This window comes from Colletotrichum siamense, assembly GCF_013390195.1.
Source record: "Colletotrichum siamense strain Cg363 chromosome Unknown KSG_Cg363_contig09, whole genome shotgun sequence".
Taxonomy (NCBI): domain Eukaryota; kingdom Fungi; phylum Ascomycota; class Sordariomycetes; order Glomerellales; family Glomerellaceae; genus Colletotrichum; species Colletotrichum siamense.
The window spans coordinates 638,921-657,363 of NW_023501022.1; the positions used below are offsets into that span (position 1 = coordinate 638,921).

Below are 18,443 nucleotides of genomic sequence, written 5' to 3' on the forward strand. Positions count from 1 at the left end.
CGGCGGCTTTCTCCTTTGAACTTCATTTGAAGAGCCATATTACATGTTAAAAGTATGCCCAATGTGATAAAGCGCTCATATTGGTTTCGCAGAATCAGAATGTTTTCTCCTAAGAATCCATGACCTATTATCGTACCTTAGTTAGCATGGGGTCATCGGCTCGGTTGATTGTGCGTACCCATCCGTTAGGCAACTTGTCCAGCCTTTGACCCGATCTGATAGTTCCGAACTTTGCAACGAGGACACTCAAGGTCCAGAATTCGCATGCGTGGCCCGTGGAACGTCTGGACCAGTTCTATGACTGGTTGACTTCTCTTGTACTTGTGCACCAATGTGCCGATCAGACGGATGTTTTTCTCCCAGAGTAGCTTCAGTGCAGGTGCTCCAGGTTCTATATCCCACTCGTGCGAGGACAGGTCTGAATTTGAGTTGGGGAGCAAAAGCTCATCATGATCATGATCAGCACGACGCTCAAGCCGAGAGCACAGCTTCGCCGTATAAATCGACAGCAACATGACCTTGAGATTGGGAAACATGGACGTCCAGCAATTGATCGTGGCCTCCGAATACTTGCGTAGGTCGTAGAAGCCATCGAACATGATCATGGTCTCGAAAGATTGCAGGCATCTCGAAATATGGCGTCCTGAGTCGCGCAGCATCGATTCCACAGACTCCCGAGGAATAGCGTCAAAGACAGGTTTAATTGTGTCGATCCTAGGAAAGACCAGACCGTCGGTGAAGGGCCCCGATAAGAACTCGTGGAATAGGAAAGGCGAGAATCTGTTGCGAACCATTGTTCGTGTCATGTGATTGATCTGGCAGACAGATTGGACTCTCAGGAAGCGGTCCTTCAGAATGTCGCTGCCCGGATTTGAGCTGCAGAGATAGAACTCTGGGGAATGATCCGAGCTCGTCGGTTCCAATACGTTCAATAACCACGACTGTACAGCAGTGATAGTGGACTCAGCTTCGTCAAGGAAGGCGTTCATAATGAGGACGAAGACCTCGGGAGGAAGGACCCGCCGTCGTAAGGTCACGCCCTTTTCAGTTGTGAGCCGGTCACTCATCTTAGTAGAGGCAATGCTGGCTTGTCTGGCTGGTGTTGAAGGTAAGTTAAAAACCAGCATCTTCCTTTTGCAGGCAGTGGGGAAATGGAGTTGTGCGAGGGTGACAGCCGACTGCCCAAATCTTGGGAAAGGCCTCTGGGAGGGAAGGCGCGAGCCAAGAATTGAATAGAAAGGAAGGTACCTAACTCAGCTCTTTCCTTTCTTCGTCTCATGTGAATGCTCTCAGATTCCCAGTATGGAAACAGCGATGCTCATGTTCAAATTAGTACAATACGTGGCTCAACGCTCTTGCCTCGTTCTCCTAGCCTCAGTCTCTCCTTCCTCCATTCTTATGTCGGCCTGTCCTGACACGACGTTGGCCGAATCTTCTGTTCGTCCAGAAACGGCCTCGTCCCCCTTTTCCAAATCAACCATTTCAACGTTTTCCTGTTGACCACTGACGGCAGGCGTCCCGGAATCTACACCTTCCTTCGGAGGGTGTCCTGTGATCCTTGACCAGCGATTTAGAACACTTCTTCTCTTCGATTCATCCGTAGATATCCCTGTGACACTCTTCCCGCTGGGCTTGGTCGAGTCAAGTTGACTGCGCAAGCCCAGCTTGAATGATGCATGCCGCAACAAAGGCTGCAGCGCTGGAAAGCATCCTACCCAGAGACCAACATGGAGCTCAGCGTCTGTCCATGCAGCGACAGACAGCATTTTGTAAGTTCTGGAAGAAGTCAGATATCATGTTAATTATGAATATCAATACAGTCTGATCGCAGTGACGGTACGTACGTGTTCACAGTGAAGTCTGTCGTCGTGATTATGGCAAACCTGACAATGCCGGTGGCAACACCGAAGATGCCTAGCGAGAAGATAAGAAGGATCTGAATCGACTTGACTCCCATCTTGAAGTAACTTGTCACCACCCAAAGTGGAAGGGCAACCAGCATGCAGTCGACAAAAATGCAGATAATTGCATGGGCCATCATCAGATCCCGCTCTTCTCGCTTGTCCTTGCATTCTCGCCATGTACTTGCGTAATTGAATACCTCGCTACAGTCTCGTGTTTAGCCGAGATCGGAATGCTTTGGAAGGGGGGTTCTCACGGTATTTGCTGGCATTCTGTCAGAATGAAGAAGAACCCCGTCAAGCTGATGATGATGACGATGAGCCTAAGTCCCCATATGCTCCAGGTATAAATCTCTGTCACGGTGATCAGCGCAGAATTGACCAAGTAATGGTAGAGCAAGCGTACTGGCTTTGCACAGTCGTGGCAAAAATGCTAGAATTGACAGCCGAACAACTCCCGATGCAATGAGGTACACTAGCTCCATGATTGTGAGTCTCTGTCACGCTCCGTCAGCTTTCTGTCAACCCAACTGCAACAATCACCAGCCCACCTTCTGAAACTGTAGCAATGTATCTTTGGGTACATCTTCGATCTGAGCGCCGGTCCCGTAATGGGTGGTATCCATCTCCAGGGCGGAAAGAGTCACGCAGAGCGCCTACATGGAGGATTAGTCGGTGATATCTGGTACGAGTTTGTGAACATACCCATGCTAGAACCGCGAGGAAGTCATCCCATCCCAAAGCCTTGACGATAGCCTTTCGAACATACAACCGCAACGATATGAAAACCGTTGAGAAAATGATCAAGGCCAAATTCAGGTTGTAGATATGGTGCCCTTTCGAGTTAGGGTGCCATAACATGGAGTCACTGGGAATGACCATGTCGTTTTGGCCTCCTTCGACCCATTTGTGAACCATCTTGTCGACAGCTTCGAAGTGATCTAAACCACTCAGCACTTCCCAATATCAAGACTCTGTGCCGGTTATCCGGGGGGTGCCTGTTTTTGAGAGATTTAGCAGAGACCAACGTTCAGCCAGCTTACATCACGTGGAGCATGGAAACGGCAAGAGATCATTGTGGTTTCTTGAAGAGCAGAGACACGCCAAGCCACTTTGAATGCGACGGATGGTAAGGCACAAAGTGACGGGTATTTTCCTCTTCAGCTAGGAAAGATGAGATCCAGAACGTGGAAAACCTTGGTGGCCAGCCGGACACCTCGCCGACAACCGCCGAACGCCACTTACACCGCCGACCCCGAACACAGGTGCCTACTGGCATGGTATGCCAAATGCAGAAATACATGCCTCGATGTAAGTTGCCACGTGAAGTCTCCGTAAGCATATGTAGCTGTCGTTGAGGGCAATGCATCGAACACTTGGGGCTTCTATGACTTCTACGGTACCGCCACTGCGTCACGTCCCACAATAAGAACCAAGTCCTCGATCTCAACGTTTCTATGTCGTATTATTATTATCGCCAGTCCGTTGGCGACACCAGCTGCTCTCGGCATGTCTCATTCCAGGAGCTCTGCTTACCCGAGCGCCATGAGCATTTTTGGCCACTGGCCTGCTAATTTACAGTAACGGACGTCTTGGCAACCGATAGAACCTCGTGCTTACGGTTAAATCTTGGCCTGGACTCTAAGTTGAAAAGGACGCTTTCGTCTAGGTGTAAATTTCGGTGTCGAGACGCAGACGCCTTGACGCTTTTCAAGCACAGCCCCAAAGCTGCAACGGATGTCACCGAGGAATGCATGTCACTGCATCTGTACGAACGATGGCACGATGGACGGTATGATGATCAAAGCTTTTAAGCATCCGTATTGATGCAGGTACACACGTCGAGTGCGACAAATGCTTCCTCAGATGGCGCTGGAGGGGCGGCATAACTACATCGTTTCCCTCAGTTTCGTCTCTTAATCTATTCTGACGGGAAGTTCTTGATCTGACAGCTGCCATTTGCCGAGACCTTATTTTGACATCCAACGGTCTTTGCACCATAAGAAAAAAACACCCGGTCTGGACTCATCGAACCATACGGCAGACAAAAGCACTAGCTACGTACGGCCAAACATCTTGGATACTTCAGCCACCTCCCAAAAGTCACCGGTATCCCACATACTTTTCCATTCTCTCATCACAGAGAAAGCTTCATTCGGCGGTCTTGGCATTCCATATCCCTTGACGGATGCGGATGTAGTTGATCCATATCGGTACTTTCCCTTCCGATTCCAAATCCTTGCGTCACTCTATCTGCCACCGACAACTGTAAGACCTTCTCGAATGCTGAATAGAAGCCTTTTCCCATTCCATTGAAGCCTTGGCTCCGTAACCGTTTTTTTTTGCGCCCAAATGAAAACCCCGCGTGAGCTGAGGGAGGCCGGGGAGGAAAGAAGGACGTGATAGCTCTTTCTTTGTTCACGTGGAGCTGACTTCAGACCAGGGCTCCTACCTCAACGTTTCTGCCTCTTACAGTAACGCCCTTTGTCGTCGTGAATTTCGACCAAAAGCTCTGGACTTTGCAACGACAGATTCCATCATTGAGAAGCTAGTTGTCAGGACTCCCTTGGGTCTGAAATCGGACGTTCCTGCCAGAAGTTTCCTCGAAAGGGAGAACACTCCCTCTCAACGCCACAAACTCTAAGGCAGTGCACACTCACCTCAACACCACCACGGCCGTTTTCATCCAAGATCGGAAGCGAAAAGCATTCCTCCGGAGCCAAACAGGCGCCCTTCAGCAAACAAATCATACCCAGCCGTCAATGAATCCTTGCTTGAAAGCAGACATCGCCCCGGTTACACAAACCGTCAATACCCTCCTCCTTCGCACCTACGCCCTTCTGCAGACGCCCCTGACGGGCGCGACCCTGCGCCTGGCGCTTGAAGCCGCTGACAAAGCCCTTGCGATTGCGACAAATTTTGGACGCTTCGACCTTGAACCCCGCGCCCAGCTTTACCGTGGACATGTATTGCGAGCATGGGGTCGTTGGCGCGCTGCCTGGCAGGCGTACATCCGCGCGGCAAGCGTAAGGGGCATCGGCTTCTCGGGGACGGACATCAAAGGTCTCACGCGAGAGTGTCTTGAGATGATGAGGATTGAAGACGAGTGTGATCCCGAGAGGAAGAAGAGCATGATGGAGAGGAAAGGCGCGAGGATGGTGCGCTTCGAGTTGGACGAGAGGACTCCTGGCAGAATCGACGAAGTTGATGGAACCCAGTCCGACGAGAGTACTGATGGGATGTACCTGCTCCTGAATGGAAGCGGCGAGGTCATTGGAAGCCGTGAGAGTTTGCCTGATCTGAGATCTGTACGGGGCAGAGGTTCTGTCCATCGGTCGCCGACACCAACATGACGCTATATTCAGACCATGAGATGGTGGGGTATTTCGCTATGGGAGATGAGAGGCTATGATCATGCCTTCTATTTAGGTGGGAAATATCAAGCATTCAGAGTCATGGACGGTCACTTGTCTCTATTTTCACGTCGCCAGCCTTTGTTGACGCTATCCCAGGTCTTGCCAGGCCAATACTCGGTAATGCTTCTTTGTATCTGCAGCAAGGGCATTGAACTCTTTGAAGGTCGGGTCTCCCTTCGAAAAAGTTTTCCACCGAAAGCGTCTGTATGACCAGTATCACCGCAAGATAATGTGGGAAGCTTGAATTAAGATGAGTGAGAGTCTGAGAGCCACCGAAGTTGATAATGATCATAAACGCCCGAGACTGGGAGGAATACTCGGAGACTTATTTTCCCCAAGACAAGTTCTCTTTCTCGTTAAGGTCTCTCCGTCACTGCCTTCTCCATTCATCATTCATACTTTCAGTATTGTGTAGAAAACCCGATATGGGCGATTCCAAGAGGCGGAGAAGCTCAGAGGACAACCGCGGGCGCAACGTTCGGCCAGCATCAGACAATACGGAGGCCTTCCCTAACGACAATCGTTTGACCATACGAACCAACGCCTCTGCCAACGACACCAATGATGTCGCTGTCAACGCAACTTCCGATGGAAGAACGTCCCGCCGAGCTGCGCGGTCCGAAATGGTCCAGGAAAGTAGCGCAGCTGCTGGTTCGTCAAGAGCTCCGATTTCTCGGAAAGAGGTGCCAGCATCTGAGACGGTCAGCCCCGACGACACCGGCGCCGGCAGATTCCACTGGCCACGTCCATCGTCTAGACCAAGACGTTTTACCCACAGACGGGCAATGTCCGATGCGAATCCGTCAGGTCCATCAAACACAGCTCCTAGTGAATCTCAGGAGGCAGCTCAGGGGCAGCCGAGGGAGAGTCGACGAAGCATATCCGGCGCAGAGTCGGGAGAGCCTCGTAGGAGCATTTCCGAAGCAGTCACGAGCAGTCATGTCGACGATAAAATACCTCCTCCTCAATTCCGAAAAACCAGTAGTCAGACTATAATCCGCAAAGAAGTTGGATCATCCGGCCGGGACAGCAGCAGGGGGCACCCACCCGTTGGACCGCCGCCTGCGTCTTCGGTTCCCTCCAGACGGGGGAGCAGTGGGCAACACCCGCAAAATAAGCCGTTGCCTCCTCGTCCGGATGAGTCGCCAGCCCGATCGCCCGGTCCTTCATCACGAGAGAGCAGCGGCCACCACCCACAGAACAAACCATTGCCTGCTCGTCCTATGGAATCAAATCAGACACCGATTAAGGATGCTTCTCTAAGAAATGATTCGCCCTCCATTTTCAACTCCACCCCTCCTGAAAATCCTCCAGGACCTGCCATCGCCCCCAGGTCTGCCAGCTATGGCTCTTCCACCAGGAATCTGGACCGTCAGTCGTCAACTGCTACCCCACCTCTGATTGACATTTCTGCTAGCCCCGGCCCTTTACCGAGAAATTCCGGCCAAGGATCTGACCAGAAGCGGAAGTTGGACTTTAATATGAGTCCTCTGAAGCCTTCATCGGAAAAGCCTTCGAATAAACCTGTACTCCGTCTGTGGAAGCAAAATGTCGAGGGCCAGCAGTCTTCTGCCATCGCATCCCAGTCATCTGAGGCAACCCCTATGCCTGCGTCCAGAACTACGTCTGTGGACCCAAAAACATCCATTCCATGGCGTGGACCAACTCTTGAGCAGAAGAAGTCGGCCGACTCATTGATAGATGTCAATGGACCGTTCGAAACCTCGGGCGACAGCGAGAAGACACCCACAGCCCAGCAACCGCAGAGGCCGGTCTTCCCAGATCCGAATTCGCCGACACTGAAAGCATTCAAAACGGAGCCCCCCCGCGATGGACCCGGCTTCCATGGCCGGCCTACTCCTGAGCCAAATCCCGACGCTTCAAACCGCCCTCATATTTGGATACGCCCGCAACGTCTGCCTGATGACGAGTCCCAGAAGACCATAGAGACCTACAAGAAATTGTTCAGTCTCGACCAAGAAACCCGCGTGACCCTTCTTTCTCGTGCGCATCGCTATCCCGATTACGGCCGCGACGAAGAAGCTGCCCGGCGCAAGGCCGAATTCGAACGGCAGACGGGCGAGACCATGTCCGACGCAGACTACTACTCCCTCTTTGACCAGACGACAGCTACGGATGGCATGATTTCCTCGCTCATGGAGTTCATGGAGGGGCGGGAGTACGTGAAAGCACCCTACGTCAACCGCATCATCCACCAGCTCTTGAAGATGATGTACCAATCTGCCCGGGAGGAGAGTCGGCTCAGAGACAGGAGAAAGCGGGAGTGTGACTTGTTGAAACGCAGGCTTGAGGACTGTGAGAAGAGGTGTGGTGGCAAGACCAAGCCTGTCAGCCTCGACACGAGCGGCGACAGGGAGAAGACGCTGAGACTTATCAAGGAGATGTGGGACCGCATGGACGGCGTCATGGACAAAGAAGAAGAATGCATCCGAGATCACAATCATAAGTGGAGGAACCGCGAGGAAACGCTGCGGCGAAACGACGCCAGCTTTCGGGAATGGCGCGCCTTGGACGAACGGTTCAGATCTCTTTGGGACGAGCGCCAGCATCTCGAGGAGCTCATTTCAAGCAGAAGCGGATACCTCGTCGAGGATCTAGGCCGTCTAAAGGACGTCGACGACCAACTCCAGCACATGCGCAGGGACTTTAGCACCTGGTTGGAGTACAGGACCAATATGTTGATCGACTGGATTAAGCCCATTGGAGAGGATGATGTAGACGGCAGCGTTGCAAAGTTGCGAGACATCCACAGAGGGCTGCATATTGAAGTCGCGCTCCTGAACACTGAAATGGACAGACTGAAGCGCATCGCCGAGTTCCAGCGCGAGGCACGCGAGGTGCAAGCCAGATCGATGGTCGACGCTACTGCTGATTCACGACAACCGACTCTCCCACAGGTGAGCACCGACGGCAGTCCACCAGAAGACATACAGCAAACGGAGGCCGCGGCGCGTCCATGCGGCGGATGCCGCTCACGCGACAACCAGATTCGGGAGAAGGACAGAATGCTGAAGGAGAAGACAAAGCTCTTGAAGCTTGGCGTCTACAAACAAAGTGCCGCAGAAAAGCAAAGGGACCAGCTTAAAGAAGCCCTCGAACAGGTCCATAGCAACAGGGTTCAGGATGCATTGAACACCATTGGCAGTTACAGGACCCTCGTCATCGACGAAATGGAGTGGGAGATGGACTATCTCAATCGGTTGCTGCATGCCCAAGTTGGTCGGACCAAAGAGCAAGCGGACTTGTTTCAGGGCACTGTCGACTTCCTCCGCAACAAGGACCCGTCGAACCCCGTTCTGCAGGAGCTCGAAGACATGCATAACTCGATCCAGCGACTGGCTGATTCCACTGAGGCTACACAACGAAGCTTTGGTCAGCAGCTTGATCGTATGGTTTCCAACCGAGCGACTCATTTGGATCAAGCTGCTGAACCAGATGAACAGGACCAGATCGCCAGAGACGGTCTGGTCACGACTTTGAGAAGCCAGGTTGACGGACTCACGCGGAGAATTCGGAAGATGTCGGAGAAGAAGGCACATGAGAACCTCAAGGTTGTGGATAAGGTGCGCCAAGACATGGAACGCAAGATTTCGGATCTCCAAGATCGCGTTGCAAGGTACAAGAAAGCCCTCCAGCAGCAGCGAAAGGAGGTTGAAGCAGACCTGGATTCTACTGTTTTCCGGGATCAGCGGAGCACGTCCCAGCTATTCGCGAAGGAGGCGGAGCTCAGGGATAGGGAGGAAGAGTGCCGACGCATCGAGGGGACTGCGAGAACATTGCAGGCCGAACTTGACAAACTCAAGGCAGCTTACGGTGAAATCGAAGAGCTCAAGAAAGACTTGGAGGTGAAATTCTGGGGTTTGCAGATTAACCTGGAGGAACGAAACGAAACTGACCGGTGGTCTTTGTGGGACGGCACCGAAATCGAAGTCACAGAAAACGACGATCCCGACTATCGGCGACAAGCTAATATCAACAAGCTGCAAAGGGACCTCGTTACAGCAATTGCAAAGGGCATGAACGAGGCAGAGAAGAACACGAACAAGAGCTCCAGGTCTGCGTCCGCAAAATTCACCAAGTTTTTTGAGTCGACGGTTCGCAAGTTGGATAAGAAGAAGGCGGACGAGACCAGCACGACCAGCTCGATCCACGAAACGGAGAAAAACATTGAGGCTTTCTGGAGAATGGTTGATTTCCAGAGGAGAAGGGCAGAAGTTGTGTCGTTGATCAGAAGCAGCAGAATGCAGCAAGCGAAGGACAGGCTCGGGGAACTGCTGCGTTCTGTTGAACACTATACGGACTATTGGCCCGACAAGCAACATGAATACGAGGCCTTTCGATCGATACATTACCTCCAGGCGTACGTCAATATGGCATTGACCATGATTCAAGTGCACATGGGCGAAAACTTTTCGGCGATTGCGCGGGAGTCGATGGCGACTGCTCGGGGTGAGTTCCTGAAAGCAGAGACTTACGTGGCCAGGTTGAAAGAACGACCAGGCGCAGGCGGAGCATGGCAAGCTATGGGGAGGTATCTGCAAATCCAGACGCAGCGATCTGTGGAGGAGCTTCAACAATGTGACTGCAAGTACAAGACAAGACCTTGCCTACAGCATAGCCGTGATGGCTCAGCGGCGTACTATGACTTCATGCAAGCGCATGACGACCAGGCCGAGATGGAGTTGCCACGATCTGTGCAGGACACGCTGGAGCCGTACGGCCGCTCTGCAAGCAACTACGAATACACGATGGATCCAAGAAGGCACGGATGAACCGCCTAGACTGACTTGTGTAACAACTTGGGGGCATGCAGGTTAGGCAGGCAGATAGACATGGGTGTGCAGTGGGTTCAGCTAAGGATAGATTCGAGGACGGGAGATCGATGCGGTTGATCGGCGTTACGGTTTAGGTCTCGGGGAGTTTGAATGTGACAAATGAGAGTAAATGCCAAGAAAGTGTTTGTTGTTGTTTTCATGAGGATTCGTAATCTCCGGGATAGTAGCTTGGTGCTATCGCCAACCTTCGTTCTCGTTTCTGCTCGTGATAATAGCAGTACTCAGACGTGTGTAAGTTGGAGTCGGGAAGTTCAGTGGCGTTTGGCTCAAGTCTCCGGTCTTCCGCGCGGCGAGCTGATTCATGTGTTTCCCCGTTGACCAGGGCGGCGAAGGCGAAGCATGTTGATGAGGCGGCCTCCTTGATGGATGAGTGCAGGATGGACGTTGGAACGAGAGAGTGGAATCCGCCAATGACCGATTCGGCTGGCGGAAGGTGAGTGGGTGAGGTGTTGGTGTGGAGGTTGGAGCCGGTAGGGACGAGAAGACAAATTGATAGCGAGGAGCCGTGGTGGGGCCGGGGAATTAAGCTGCTAGCGGATACACCGATTCCATCACAAACAAGGTGCGAAACAAAGTCCTCCCTATCACCACATGCCAAGTCGTCCGGGTTCCTAGCGCACTCACTCACCCGCGCGGGTGAGCTTGATTGCTTACCACGCCAATGCATTCCTCAAACTCTTCTCAACGCCCATCTACAACATGACACCTCCCCATTCGCTCAGCCGCCCGCGCCTCATCCGCTTGTCGTGCCTGGCGATAGGGCCCCTGGGCTCCATTTCGTCTTGTCCATCCCCAACATACCTCCCGGCCAGGTTCAATATCTAAACCTTGTCTCGGGAGCGGCATTTCCTCGAGCCTCATCTGCGTCGCCAGTGCGCACGTCAACTGTCTCAGCCAAACGTGGGCCTGGAAATGGATAGGCGAAAGGGTGTGTGTGCATGTGTGTGATTCGAGATGCGATGTGATGTGGGTGGCATCTGGCATCCCGGCAGCTAACACAAACCAAACGCCAGCCTAGGAAGAAAGCAGAAGGCCGAACTTGCACCTCTGTCACATTACATTGACTTTTGCATGGTCGAGGGGCGGGCGCCTTACGAAAACAAACTTGCGTCTGGCGTGCTTCACAATCTGTCGCTTCCCTCTATGGCCCTAACACACGTGGGACGCAAGAAACCTGCTCAAGATCCAGGAGTTGGCGTTGAAGTTAGACCCATCAGAACTTTCTTGACAGGCCAGGAGCCAGACAGACATAGCCTACCCTACCCAGGGATGACGCCTGGTGATGCGGCCTGGGCCTAATCTGCGAGCCTGCCAGACGACGATCTCTTCCATTGCTATTGCACCGAATCCGGCCTCGAGGTCTCTTAGACGGGCATGATGATTGTGGACCACGACTCAGCGGCCGCTGCACCAAGACAGACGACCCTCAACAACCCACTGACCATCGCAAAAGGTCCCAAGCCACTGGACCCTTCGACGCAGAAGCGAGAGAAACGGGCAGCTCGTTAAACAAAAGTCTGGAACGCGATGCTACGCAAATCTCTGGATCGATACAACCGCATCCTGGCTCGGAGCAGCTATTTGTCCGCCCCTTCTCTCACAATCACATAGCCACCCCGACCAACCCAACCACAGCGGCTTCAGTGTCCAGTGTCACCGACCGCGAAAAGTCTACCTCATGCCACTCGCCGCCGCCTTCTCCTCCAGATTGATTAGATCGATTGCCCTGGCCCTATCCCATTGGCCGGTCCTTGTCGTTTGGCTCCCCGCGTCCGTTTACACCGTACGCACATTGTTCGCTTCTCCTCCTTTGACCAACAGCGGCTGCTTCCGGCGATGGGGGCGGCAACGAGCAACGGTAGGGCAGTGCTTTTTCTTGCTTTTTGTTGACGAATTTGGACCGGTGAGAAGAGGCACCAAGCTCCCAAGCGTCTAGCCAGCCGCGTCTGCATCGCATCATATCACATTTTGCGTTCCTGACGCATCATTATCTCAAACCAAGAACGGATGACGCCTGGCCTGGCCTGGACAGGACCCACGCCACAACACACTCCGTGTCCCGCGCTCCCGCTCTCCCGTCGCCCCGATCCTGTCTAGCCCCATCCCCTTCCCTTTCCCGGCTCCGGCGTCCACCACAGCGCAGCGAAAGGGGGAGAGAAACCCCCACTGGCACGGCAGCTACAGACCATCGGGCGCACGCGAGGTGTTGTCAAATGCCAAGGGTTTGGCGCGACCTACCCTCTCGGGGAAAAGGCGCGGGCGGTTTGGTTCTGCGGCGGAGATCACGAAAGGGCGGGATTTGGCTCGATCGAGCAAAGCCGGGCCAAGCCAGGGTCACTCATCCAGTAGGTGACTATCACTACGGAGAGACTAAGAAACCAGACCAGGCGGTGGCGGGTGCGGTGCGGTGCTTCTGACGGATAGCAGACATCCATCCATGAAATGGACTCGAGCTCGCACCGAGAAACACGGGCCGTACGACGGCGTTTACAACCTTGCTTCTGTCCAATCTAGGCAAGTCAAATCTGTCTGCAAGATGCAGATAGGCACCGTGATACCGGGAGCTCCACCTTGAATGCCACAATCTGGAGGCAGATTGATCCCGAAGAATGGTATTTGGGATTTCGACTCACAGTCGCAGCCCAACAACAGACCATGACAGTGTCTGGTTTGTGGGGTAAATGTGTACGCATGTGTCTCTCTTGGCTGACTCTCACGGAGTGCTGGAATTCTCGGCCGCATATTGTTCTCTTTTCGTGGTTGGCTTAATTTACCCAAATTATGTCAACACCCCCCCGGGCTTCCGTCTTCTGGGTGCGAAGCGAGGGAGGCCGTCCGAGTCCTGGTACGGCCCCGTTGTCGACGGGACTACGGTTCACGGCACGCAACACCTCAGACGTCGACGCCCGGGGTACCCTATCATCTTGCCCCCCCGCCCAGCATCCCGCGCCACAAAACCACTCTACTTCAACCTCAATCAACATCGCCGGCCTGCTGCTGCTGTGCGCTCACTTTAATACCTTCCTGCCAACCGAGCAAGAAGCTTTGTCAAGCTGACAAAACAAGGCAGCCAGCCGGCCGAGATGGAGTTCCTGGTCCCTGTAGGGCAGCCACCATATCTCACAATTTTGCTACAATCTACCTTAGATTTTCTTTTGCTTCGCTCCCGTGGGACCCTCCTGTGGCCATCCAAGCAAACATCCTCCCCGGTTCTTTCGCTTCGTCCTTCCCGCTGTCCTAGCTCCCTTTTGCGGGGAGCTGTTGGCGTGTACGTTACACCGGCTACTTGCACCAACTACTCCGTCGAGGGCTTGGGCTGTCAACCTGTCATTGGGCCTCCGTCCAGACATGTCCACGTATCAAAGAATGTCGTTTGGGGCGACAAGTGACTCTCTCCCAGGCAGCTACCCAGAGGGGGCCAGCCATGGATGGTGACCAAGGCTCAGTTTGCCCAGGGCAAGACCACGCCGTCGAGGACGCAACCTCGTTTACTTACACCGGCACAGGAACCCGTCCAGCTGGGGAACGTGACGCTTGTCTCACATGCCATGGACTTGACAACTCGCCCCTGGCAGGAAAGGCGGTTTCGGAAGATTGCTGTGTAAGTGCGTGATAAGCGGCGCGCAGGAACTTCTTCAGAAAAAGCAAGATGGTGGTGGTGGTGGTGCATGGCCAGGCGGGTGGCCAGTCCCACGATGGGAAGGTCTGAGATAGAATAGACCCTCAGGATACGCCAGTACGGGCCCATTGCGACATTCAACTTTTTCTTCAGCTGACGGGATCCTCGACGTCTGTGATACCCTCCTCCGCTTATCATGAGGTTGCTGTTTGGGAGGCCGTGAAAAAAAAGGGCCAGACAAAAGGTGCGCCACCAGGGGCAAGCCACGAACAGTAAGTCAACCGCTTTCATCCATGCCCACACCCGGAGCGTGTAAGTGGGAGGAGGGAACTTGCAGGGTAAAAGTGTAAAAGCTTAGCAAGGCAGAGGAGAAAAGCAAAAAGAGACATGTCACTCTTTCAGGGTTTTGCTGTGCTCCTGATATTCTTTTTCGCAGTAGGCTAGCAACGCCTTCTTCCTTTCCCTGTTTTCTTTTCCTTGTGTACACCCCTTCTTTAGCAGACGCCTCAGTTCGTCTGAAAAAGGCAAGCTTGGGGTCTCTGGTCTACCTGGGCCAAGGAAGAAACGCTTTGTGGGACCCGGCTGTGGCTCTGGGGGCTCCTTCCCTGACCCCAGTTGCTCTTGCCAAACCTTGCAATGCCTTCCTTCCTATATGCTGTGAGTTGAGGAAGGCACCTTCCTTCACATTCTGAGCAGCTACCACATGCTGCACCTTTCCTTTCCTGGGGGCTCCTGCTCTAGGTAGGTATCTACACTATGTAGCGCCCCTCCTCCACTTGCCCAACCACACATCCTGTCCACGTCCACGCCTTCTTCACTTACACCCACACTGTCTTTCCTGGTCCTGCCTCTCCCTCTGCAGACCACACTCACGTCGTCCTTACTTCTCAATCTTAAAATCCCAGGGCCCTCCACGCCTGTTTCTTCAGTTTGGCTCGTCTCTTCACGCCTTCCGCCAGCAGCTTCATATTCTTCACAACAGACTTCAGTGTATACTGTTTGTCGCTTGAGCACAGGGTGTTGTATCTGTCTCATTGTTAACCCGCCGCCGACGACATCTCAGCAACACAGACTTATACGGCCTCTCTTCACAATGGCTAGCGGTCCTTCAGCCTACCCGCTGCTCTTTGCAAAGCGGACGCGCATGAATCAGGATGTTGTCACCTGGTTTGCCATCATTCTGAGCTCACTCATGGGAGTCTTCATTGTCTTTCATCTGAGCCGCCTTTCCGCCCAAAAGACTGGCCTGGCCTCCAAGCTCTCAGGTGCCACAAAGCCTTTTGTCTTTGTGTCCAGGTAAGACTCGAGATATTCTCCATCTCACGGACTGTAGCACTGGGACGGGAGCTAATCGAAATCCAGAATTGTCCGCAGATACTCTGTGCTCAAGTTCCCTGCCCTCCCTTCCACCGGCCACGCTGTCATCGCTCTTCTCTACATCGTGATCAACGTCGTCCTTCTCCTAACGTACCTCGACGATTCGCTTCTTCCCTACATCACTGTTGTGGCTGCTCGCGCCGGATGGTATGTAATCGTACAGAACTTCCGGTCAACTAGAGACTGACTACAAGCAGGCTTGCGATTGCGAACATCGTCTTCGTCATTTTCCTGAGCCTCAAGAACACCCCTCTCGGATATCTCACGGCTTGGTCTTACGAGCGTCTCAATGTCCTCCACCAGATTGCCGGATACGTCACGATGGCCCTCATCATCGTACACGGCGCTACCTACTCTTCGTACTTTATCGAAGCAAACAACGCTGCCCGTCTCCGTGTCCACGAGGAGATCTACGGTATTGCCTCCGGCTTCACCTTCCTCACTCTTGTCGTGGCTGGCGCAGTTGTCCGCTTCTGGTCGTACGAGCTGTTCTACGTCATTCACGTTTCCTTCTTCGCCATTTCGATGGTGCTCGTGGGCCTTCACCAGCCTGAGATGACAAAGAAGATCATCATCGCCACTGCACTTGGCTCGGCACTCTGGCTCAGCGACCGCATCTTGCGATTTTTCCGAGTTGCTTATTACAGCATCAACAACACTGCCACCGTCTACCCTCTGCCTCATGGCGGCACCCGCGTTGTCCTGAAGAAGGCCCCTATCATGGCAAACTCCGGCGAGCACTGCTTCCTGTGGATTCCCAAGATTCGCGCGTTTGAGATGCACCCGTTTACTATCGCCAACATGGATCCCCTCGAGTTCGTTATCAACTCCTACGATGGTTTCACTCGTGATCTCCACAGGTATGCGACGAGCAACCCGGGTGCAACAGTCAAGGCATCAGTCGAAGGCTCCTACGGAAGATTCCCCAACCCGGCCGAGTACAACAAGATTGTCTTGGTTGCTGGTGGTAGTGGCGCGAGCTTCACCTTCGGAATGGCTCTGAATCTCCTCAAGAGCATTGGTGATGGAGCCCAGAAGAGCATTGTGTTCGTCTGGATGGTGAAGGATCCTGGTACGTCACTCGCCATCACTTACTCAAAGGGGAAAAAGCTAATATCATCCAGCCCGTCTCGAATGGTTTTCGGAGTCCCTTGCAACCATTAACCGCGCGCTCAACTCTTCCATCCAGCTTTACGTCACCCGCAGCCCCGGTTCCCATGGCTCGTCGCAAGAGGACATGGTTCAAACTGACAGATCGCGGTCCGGCACTATCTCCTCTGACGCTTCCACACCCTTCACGCCTGCGACTGAGAAGTTCGACGAGGCCGCACACGCTCCCCGACAGCCATCGAAGGTTCTTACTCGTACCGTTTCAGACCCCGAAAAATCCGGCAACGAGTCGGACCTCACAACACCGACTTCTCCGATTCAGCAATCCACCGTCGGCTCTCACATCAACGATATCCCCATCCACTACGGCCGACCCGACGTTTCCAAGATCATCACCGAAGCCATCGAAGAGACCCCTGCGAACCAGCGCGTGCTCGTCATGGGCTGTGGCCCAGCGACTTTGATGACTCAGGTCCGCAACACCACCGCCTCCCACATTCGCACCTCCGGTCCTGCCGTAGAGCTGCACTGCGAGCAATTTGGATGGTGAATATACTGGTGTTTGGGACGACGTCGGCAACTGCGGACGTGACTTGGCCATTGCCGGGTAATGTCTACGCCATCAAAGTCTTTATTGTGCATATTTGCAAACCTTTTCTGGCGTTATTGGAGTAAATACGGGTACGGCAATTGGTTTCCCTTGCATTTTTCTGCAGCTTTGGAAGGATGGATACGCCTTCAACGATTGGAGAGAGAGCTGGTCATGCAATATGTTCATACCCGTACAGAAGCTTGGCCCCGTGGCCGCCTGTACTTTGTTGCTTACAGAGAACAACGTTGATGAATCTTGGTAAACACTGCCTTCGCCATGACATTTGTGAAATCTGCCAGCCCAAAGTGAAAATCCGGCCTCGTATCTTTCGGGCCGCCCAATCACGCCGCTGACAATGTTTCCGAGCCACACAAGACCAAACAAACATGGGGTCTTGAGGATAACCTCCTTCTCGCCGGCCTGCGACGATCGACGCAATGACCAGTCGTTCGCTGCTCGCTCGTCATACACATACTATGTACAACGCACATCGCATGACCGTTAGATCTCTGCGCACCATCGCCAAGCCGCACGCACCCGGGGACGACCCCGTTGCCCAACCCACGAAACGGGGGCCAAAACCATGCGAAAGTTTGCGAAGCTGCCTTCCCGACTGGGTAACCGTGATGTCGCCAGCAAACTATGTCGGTGGCAGCAGCAGGGGGCTTGGTTATCGAACGTAAGTATTTCATATATTCCGAAGCCGTTCACACACCACCATTGACACACAGCATGCACCTCACCATTTTCTGGGACACTGCTGACAAGGCCAAGAAAGTCATCGCAACACCATGCGGACGTTGACAGCTCTCACGCCCCCCTCTCCCGGCGGCAACCTCCGGAGTAAAGCAGGCCTTTCCCATAGCATTTTCAGAATTCGGGGAGGTCGGGCATGGTAGTTTGTGGGAAGTTGTGAATCGCCGTCGGTATTTGCTGCCGAAATCCGGGGAAATGAGATGGTGGTGGTGTCGACCCAGACTTTGGCTGTGACTCAAGAAATTGCAAGCATCTCAGGCATCATGGGTTGTGATCAGCGGGCCAAGCATCAATATAATTATATTGGCGAGGAGTGATGGGTTCGGGTTGGCGGTTGAAAATGACAGGAGGAGGATGCGGAGGGTGTTGCGCCGCGGTATGCCGCGTCTTGGACCTTGGTTGCAACGTCGCGTGCCGCGGTGCCGAGGAATAGTTCGGAAGCTGGCATCGTGAGATAGCCCAGGCTGAGGAACGGGGTCTAGAAGTCCGAGCGAGATCGCACAGGGCGGTTCGGAATGGATAATGCAGTTCTCTCCACTCTTCACAGAGATGCTTGGAGATGTAAGGCAGGTCAACAGACCTCATCGTCTTCGCACCTGAGGCCTGTCAAAGATCTCCCAAGCCAAAGTCCAATGAGACAGATCCAAAGGCGGAAAGTTTTGTAAAAATATCATAAATAGTCCCTTCTATTCTAGTCGGGTACTCTACAAGCCGAGAGCAGGTATCATATGTTGAACAGATGCTAGTCTTCTTTCCTTAATCCCCAGCGCCATTTGTTGAATAAATGCCACCGGAATGTTGCGTTCCTTTCCCACG

The 18,443-nt window shown here is 53.4% G+C and overlaps 3 protein-coding genes across 3 annotated transcripts; 2 read left to right on the forward strand and 1 right to left on the reverse strand.

The window, feature by feature from the left end:
* Positions 1-185: 185 nt before the first annotated feature.
* CGCS363_v012937 (uncharacterized protein) lies at positions 186-2,819 on the reverse strand (the record flags this gene model as incomplete). The annotated part of the gene is made up of 7 exons (XM_036644786.1): positions 186-1,040; positions 1,716-1,776; positions 1,845-2,105; positions 2,159-2,255; positions 2,308-2,398; positions 2,453-2,557; positions 2,607-2,819. 7 exons carry the CDS (start codon positions 2,817-2,819, stop codon positions 186-188), a joined length of 1,683 nt encoding a protein of 560 aa, XP_036489197.1.
* A 3,283-nt stretch (positions 2,820-6,102) lies between these two features.
* On the forward strand, positions 6,103-10,110 carry CGCS363_v012938 (uncharacterized protein; the record flags this gene model as incomplete). Its single annotated transcript, XM_036644787.1, has 1 exon — positions 6,103-10,110. One exon carries the CDS (start codon positions 6,103-6,105, stop codon positions 10,108-10,110), a length of 4,008 nt encoding a protein of 1,335 aa, XP_036489793.1.
* A 4,775-nt stretch (positions 10,111-14,885) lies between these two features.
* FRE2-0 (Ferric/cupric reductase transmembrane component 2) lies at positions 14,886-16,829 on the forward strand (the record flags this gene model as incomplete). Its single annotated transcript, XM_036644788.1, has 4 exons — positions 14,886-15,088; positions 15,155-15,316; positions 15,367-16,241; positions 16,294-16,829. The coding sequence occupies 4 exons, from the start codon at positions 14,886-14,888 to the stop codon at positions 16,827-16,829; spliced, it is 1,776 nt and encodes a 591-aa protein (XP_036489921.1).
* Positions 16,830-18,443: the final 1,614 nt, after the last annotated feature.